Consider the following 7,784-nt stretch of genomic DNA (forward strand, 5'->3'; position numbering starts at 1 on the left):
CCTTCATTGTTTGGAGTATTACAAAGAATAACATGCGTACGTACAGGTAGGAAGAGTAACCTTTGTGGGCCCCAAGATGTTGACCAAGCAATAGATAGACTTGATAAGCGGTCCCACGTGCTCCACATCACGGGTCCACCCCCGCCCCGGTTTTCAACATGCAGCTGACGTGGATGATTGTAGCCTGTCGACAAGGTAAAAACCAGAGGCCAATATAAAATCCTAATTCCCTTTCTTTTCTCTCTCTCAAAAAAACAAACTGTCGACAGCGTTCGTTTCTTCTTCACGATCTGATCTGATTAGGGTTTCGAAGGGAAGATGTCGTACGCCTATCTCTTCAAGTACATCATCATCGGAGACACCGGTATCTCTCTCTCTCTCTCTCTCTCTCTCTCTCTCTGATTTGATCACAATTTTTTTTTTTGGTTCTAGGGTTTGTTTGTTTTGTTTCCGTTGCCCTTCACGTTATTAGATTTTGGGTTTTAGGGTAAATTCATGTTCATCTTGATGTTAGGGAATTTGCGTTGAATTTCATTTGCAGTTAACGAGGAGAAGGATACATGACTTTTAATCCGAGGAGGCAGGAAGCTAACATATTTTCCTGGAAAAAGCTCAAAATTTATGGTTTCACTTGGTGATAGAATTGGATGTTCGAGTTTGTTTCATGGAAATCTCCTGCGCTTCCATTGTTGGGATGGCCGCAATGGGTCTTTAGACTCCCCCATTTAGCCTCACACTTTTGTAATTCCTTCAATTGAACAAGATAATTGCATCAAGGTCACTAGATGCACCAGTTAGGATGTGATCAATGCTCTGTTGGGAGCAATTAAGTAGGAGCCTTCGATAATATTTTACCCAACGGAGGGGTTTGCCCATAAGAAATGAATGGAAGAATAGGATCCATGTAGCCGATCCCAAAAATTTGAGATTAAAGGCTTTGTTCTTCTTCTTGTTGTCGTTGTCGTCATGTAATTACATCAAGGTGGGATTCAGCATCTATGAGCCATTTAGTCGGCCAGAATACTCCTGATTATATTTTCATGTCATGGGAGGAAACTATCAATAGACCCATTTCATATTGGATCATCCAAATTACCATGAGAGGGCTTCAATCAACTTATATGGAATATTGGACGAATCTTCTATTTTGAGGCGCAAATTAGACTGTGTAGGATATCTTGTCAACTTTGCACACGCAGGAAACTGGGCATACATACCTGAGATTAACCCTTTATGCACCTTGAGAAAGGTTTGAACTATAGTAGCATAAACTTGACAGAGCCTAATTCCTCTTCTTAAACGCCATGTGCGTTTGCTCCTTACGCTTATTTCTTCATTTTCTTTATTGCTTTGCTAAGTTATGCGTTCCCCTTCTCAATCTGCTTGATGCTATTGCCATGTGATCTGCCGTTGTCCCTAAAACCGTTGCTCATAGCAAGGCCTATGTTATTACTTATAAAATTTTAGCTCATTCTGGTTTGAACTTTGAATTCTAAAATTAACTTCAAGTCTGATGCATGGAAAGCGTAGATTTGTATGAGGAAGATATTCATATGTTGGCACAAACAATAAGCCCCAAGTGTCATGATCACTAGTTTTTCCAAGCCCAGGGCATCCTTGAGAAGGAGGAGCTCACTAATTTAATGAGTTGACATTTATAATCAATATGGTTGATTTGCTACTTGCTGGCTGGTTTCCGGAGTATTCTTTGTTTCTCTTATCTAAAGATGCTTAACTAGGAGCATGCTATTAACTTGACATTAGGATGGTGCTTATGGGTTAAATGCTCCACTAATTGCTTAATTGCACTGATCCTAGAATTGGAACCCAAATATGAGGCCATTTGGATTAAGTAAATTGGTTTCAACCTCTAATATGTAACAAAAGTAACAACAAGCTCTGTTATCTTTGAATTGCTGTAAGGAGTCTTTGATTCATGAAAATATGTCGGGTTTGTTTAGGATGAAATAGACATGCAAGGGGAGAGGGAAAGACAGTTGTCATTCATATGAACCTGCTCTCGATGATTCATTTAAATTTATTTGTATTTTTTTTCTTTTTTGTTTTGGGTTACTGTGAGCAATTCCCTAGACAAGAGTCAAACAGTTTCTATTTTTCCAAAGGCAATAAACGAATCATAGGTGATATCGAGGCCTTCTTTTCATTTGAAGCAGGCAATGTAAAGTGAAGTCCATAAAAATCAACATCAGGGTACATGTTTATGACTCTAAGCTTTCGATCCTGATTTAGAGGAAACAAATAGCTACTAAATGGAATTGTTCTTTGGGCATGACTTGACAATTCCATCGTGGTGTGGTCATTGTGCGCTTATCGTGGACAACTCGAGTTACCCATGACCCCACTGTCCATGTTGCACAAGCAGTAGCATTAAATTTTCCATCTTATATAGAAGATACTTTTAATTGGAAATATTCCTTGGAGCTAATTGTTAGCAATTTTTGGGGTTAACGTAGTAGTCTCACAACTTCATCAAGTGGAAGTGGTAATGTCAGAACTTCATCAAGTGGAAGTGGTAATGATTTGCCTTTACTGAGTTACCTCTCATGTGGATTAGCTTTCTTGAGAGCTTAGTTTTATTGATGTCTTGTAAGTAAATTTTAGTTTGTTGATATCCTGGTTACTAATGTTTTCTCTTCTTTCCAGGGGTTGGGAAGTCATGTCTTCTTCTGCAGTTCACTGATAAAAGGTTCCAACCTGTGCATGACCTTACAATTGGTGTTGAGTTCGGGGCTAGGATGATAACAATTGACAATAAGCCCATAAAGTTGCAGATATGGGATACGGTTTGTTTTATATTACCCATCTTCTTAATTGTATCAGTTATCCTCGCTGTTGAAATTTTCTACTGTCGCAAGGTTCCTTTTTTCCTACCAAGTAATGTGTCATAAAATATATTGGTTAATCATCAGCACATGCTTATGCCGTGGTTTACATGTTCTTGATTTTTTGGGGGTTATTGTACACTGGTATTTCTTTTACTTCTTTGTATTTCTCAAGATAGATTTCACAATATATGTATTGCAATTAGAAACTTAATTTATTAACGTTGACTAGCATAGAATTCCATGAACAATTACTTTTTGGTCAATCCCAGAGGTATTGGAGTCTATTCTTTAAGAAAGTTCCTTCAAAACAAGAAGGTTCTCATGGTGAAATGAAAATATATCATTGTGATTCAAGCCTTTCTTTGCGAAGGGTATTGAAAAGTTACAGAGCAACATCAACCAAAAAAAAAAAGGGAAAAAATTGAAAAAAAAAACTCCATGAATGGATTGGCTAACAGCTACGATCAACTCTGAATGGCATGTTAAAACTTCTATAGGTTCGTTACAGGCAAGGAAGGTGCAGTCCACTGTTATAAATAGCGGTAAATAGCCCCGCAATAGCGGCGTTAATAGCGTTAGCGGTCCCTTCCCGCGACGCTATCGCCCGCTACGCTATCGCACAATAGCGGTGACATATTGCAGAATGTCTGTTCGTAAAAACGGTCAATAGTGTGTCATAACGGTAAATAGTAAGCGACTGCATTCGAAATTTGCTTTTTGACTGCTATTTAAAAACGGTTTGAGACTTATTTTTTTAAAATTAAACTCAACTATTGACCATTACATTCCACCGTCTCCTGTGATTTTCAGCATACTCCCGCCACCTCTCATAGCCTCTGGCACCTACCTTGATACTTCCTCTCACCTCCTTCACCATGAGCTCCTCTTTGGGCAGTCCTGTCACCGCTAAGCTCTTCTTCTCAAATACGACTTTTTGACTCCTCCAGTCATCTTCGGTATTATGTGATTGTTACATGTTTATTTCATGTTTAGGATCTCTTTAAATCATCCAATATGTACGTTTAGATTTCTTAGATTTTTTTTTAAATTTGTTTTAGTATTTATACATATCTAAATTAGACCGCTATTTGACTTTGCGTTTTTTACCGCTATTTTACCGCAATAGCCCGAAATAGCCTTAGCGATGCCTCACCGCTACGCGACGCTATCCGCTATCGATAACATTGGTGCAGTCTTATGACCTCTATATCCTTGGTAGAAGATGGCCACCCCGGTCATGAAGGTTAAGCTTTGCAGTTGGGTTTGCCATTGAACAGGAAAGAACCTAAATGGATACAGTTCCCTATAACATAATTACCCTCTTCTAGAATCAGTGTTAGGCAAAGAGCTTTAAATAGTTGCCGTCTTATGACATCTATATCCTCGGTAGAAGATAGCCATCCTGGTCATGAATTTTAAGCTCTGCAGTTGGGTTTGCCATCCAATAGGGAAGAACCTAAATGGATACAGTTCCTCATAACATAATTACCCTCTTTTAGAATCGTTGTTAGGCAAAGAGAGCTTCAGATAGTTGCTCCTTAGCTTTAGATAGTTGCCGTCTTATGACATCTATATCCTGGGTAGAAGATAGCCACCTGGTCATGAAGTTTAAGCTCTGCAGTTGGGTTTGCCATCAAATAGGGAAGGACCTAAATGGATACTGTTTCCTATAACATAATTACCCCCTTCAAGAATCGTTGTTAGGCAAAGAGAGCTTTAGATAGTTGCTCTTTAGTTTTATGAAAATATATGAGAAAAACCTAGTCAGTTAGATTTTCTAGTGTCAAATTGGTCTGCTAGGATATGACAAACCATTCTGCAGTCTATAGTTTCATCAGCAAGGAATCTGGTCAATATGGATGCAGACATTATGTTTCAGCCAGTCAAAATTTTGTTTAGGGTTATTGTGGATAGACACCTGTAGTTCTAATTTTGCAGTAGACCCTATGATTAAATCCTTTTTACTCTTTTATCCTTGGAGAAAGAGAAATTGTGTTTTTGACAAATAGACCTCCTTTGGTTAAAAGAGTTAAAAAAAATTCATTCAGGGGCAGCAACAGTAGGACTACAGGGGTTTCATTTAGGGGCAGCAACAGTCAATATGGTTTTATTTGCTGTATGGAAAGAGTTCTCATTGACTCTTAATCAAGATAAACATGTTTTTGAGAGAAATCATCGTGTCTTGGATTTGTTGAAATCATTTGTGTGCATGGGTGCATTTTTTATCTGCATTTTCTTTTAGCAGAAGGTGTGGTTGGTAAGGTTTATGCATATCTTAAACCACCGAGGAGGTTTTGTTGGTTCCTGCTTTTAGGAGTGAAGATCAGTGTCAGATGTGAGGTTATTAGAAGATAGGTTTGTGTATGAATCATTTAAGCTTTGGGAACTGTGAATTGGTAAGGATCATTCCATAAGCGGCTGATGGTATTAGGAACTCTGGCAAAACATGTAGTAACTGAATATTGGACTCACAGGAGAAGTAAAACATGACTAAATCACCATGCTGTTCCTGTTTCATGAATATTATTCTAAACCACAGAGGATCTTTTGTTGGTTCCTATTTTTACAAATTAATCTCTTAATTTTTATTTAATGATTCAGGCAGGGCAAGAATCTTTCCGATCTATTACAAGATCCTACTACAGAGGTGCTGCTGGGGCCCTCCTGGTCTATGATATTACTAGGTTTTTTCTGTTTCTTTAATGGGCAATCATTCTAACTTTTCCAAACTGCTTTCCAGTTTGGAATTCTTACTTTTCACTGTGTTATTAAACTCCGCCAGCTTACTTTTCTATTTTAAACTCAGGAGAGAAACATTTAATCATCTAGCAAGCTGGCTGGAAGATGCGAGGCAGCACGCGAATGCTAATATGACAATCATGCTGATAGGAAACAAGTGTGACCTAGCTCACAGGAGAGCTGTCAGCACGGAAGAAGGAGAGCAGTTTGCTAAAGAGCATGGTTTGATCTTTATGGAAGCCTCTGCAAAGACTGCACAAAATGTTGAGGAGGTAAGTAAATCTTGTAAATTTCTATGCAAGGAAGATCATTTAGGCTGTCATTCTCCTTTTAATATTTTTGACTTCCAAAATCAATTCAGGCATTTATTAGCACAGCATCAATGATCTACAAGAAAATCCAGGATGGGGTGTTTGATGTATCCAATGAGGTTAGTTATTTGACTTATTTCCTTTGCTTTTTGTGGAATTTATTTTGATGGATCTTTTTCCTTGTATAGGCATCAGTGTGCTTTTTGACACGTGTGGACACACATTGAAGTCAAGTATTGTGTGTTTTAGGTTTCCTTATGGTGTTTATTTTGTAGGTTTCTTTCCTTATGCTATGTTAGGAACAGTAACTGAATCCCATCAGATCGAAATAAATTATAACGCCAGCATATTGTATTGTGTCAAGATGTCTTGTCATTAAACTTACTTCATAGGAAATTCCCGGAGCATTAGCATCTGCAAGCAATATGATTATCTTGAGGACGAAATGGAGTTTAATTTAGGATAAAGGTCTTCCTAATAGTTCATACTGCTGCATAGGTTTACATTGAGTCTTGAGTAAAACACTAAACCCCCATGAACTTCAGCATTTTGCTGTAAACCCCCAATAACTTTCAAAACATAGTTACATGGTCCGCTGTACATAGCGGGTCATCGTACGAATTCGCGTACGCAATTGGAGACTTTGAAATTTTGGATTCGACAAGGGGTAGCTTGCTTCGATATGCAAGTTCGATATAGGATACGATGTAATTTTTCTAAGTACGCTTATCATTTTTCAAAGCGTATAGTAGGAAATCAGAAACTAGAAAACTAATTATGCATTTTAATTTTTTTTTCATACACAATACTTTAATACTTTATTTTTATAATTTATGAATACATAAAACTTAAAATATTAAAATATTGGACAATCTCTTAATAATTTTTTTTTTCTATTTTGTAACTTTTGTGCATCTTATGCTAATTCCGAGTTCAAACAATTCCATCTAAGCTCCTCCAACTTACTTGAAGAGTCCTCTAAGTTATCATTATTGGGATCCATATCCCATCCTTTATATGGATCAGCTTTGTAATTATCACAAAATCGTGACAGGAGGCGAAGGTTTGAATGAATGAATACTAACTTATCAGCCCTTTCACTATTCAATTCATTCCTTTTCACACTATAAATGTAGGAATAATTACTCCAATTTCTTTCAGCTAAAGAGCTACTAATAGGCCCAGACAAAATCATTTTAGTAACATCAGCTAAAGAAATAGTGATCTAGAAATTAGTTATTAAATTTGGGTAACTTTCACTAACTGAAAGAATACTTTCAATAATATTATCGAAATGTATAAAAAAATCCAAGCGCATGTGCATGAAAACAGACTAGTAAATCAACTTGGTCTCCTGATATTTAGTAAGGGGTAAGCTAAGTTTGGGGAACCAATTCGTGTATCGGAGGGAATCGGTTCGTATGAACTGTTCGACAGTTCGAGGGGGTTCAGGGAATCACGCAACTATGCATTGGTCATAGCAGTTATATGTTTCATTAGGTTGAGCTAGTATTGTGAACTCTATCCTTCCTTTTTGCGTATACTTTTTGTTTTTGTACACTATACTAGAATTTTTGAGATTTCAATTTTCAACATGTATTTTGATTAATAGGTGCTGATATGCAATGAATATGCATGCCTTTTTATCTGGGACTTTGAACAAATGATATCCAAGCGCTACGCTATTTTCTACTGTTTATTTTTAGGATGTGTCTCTTTGTTCTTGAACTTTGGCATTACGAAGACAATATGAGTTGATCTTGCATGGAAAACATTTGGGTTCACTCAATGACTTAAACAACCATTCATGCTTGATAGAAATACTGTTCCTTGGTGACGGTAACATAAACTTGTTTGTGATTGAGTTCATCTAAATATCTATATTGTT

At 37.2% G+C, this 7,784-nt stretch overlaps 1 protein-coding gene across 2 annotated transcripts in view; it reads left to right on the plus strand.

The window, feature by feature from the left end:
• LOC109822887 (ras-related protein RABB1c) overlaps positions 224–7,784 on the plus strand; it is an 8,020-nt gene continuing 459 nt past the window's right edge. Inside the window, exons 1-5 of one of the 2 annotated variants that reach the window (XM_020389147.1) lie at positions 224–364; positions 2,665–2,804; positions 5,448–5,530; positions 5,653–5,857; positions 5,947–6,015. In XM_020389147.1, coding sequence (XP_020244736.1) covers positions 319–364; positions 2,665–2,804; positions 5,448–5,530; positions 5,653–5,857; positions 5,947–6,015 — 543 coding nt within the window. In that variant the 5' untranslated portion in view covers positions 224–318. Of the gene's footprint in view, positions 365–613; positions 1,250–2,664; positions 2,805–5,447; positions 5,531–5,652; positions 5,858–5,946; positions 6,016–7,784 lie in introns of those variants that run through there. The other variant, XM_020389154.1, reaches the window with a different exon arrangement.

The sequence above is a fragment of the Asparagus officinalis genome, chromosome 1 (genome assembly GCF_001876935.1).
Source record: "Asparagus officinalis chromosome 1, Aspof.V1, whole genome shotgun sequence".
NCBI lineage: Eukaryota > Viridiplantae > Streptophyta > Magnoliopsida > Asparagales > Asparagaceae > Asparagus > Asparagus officinalis.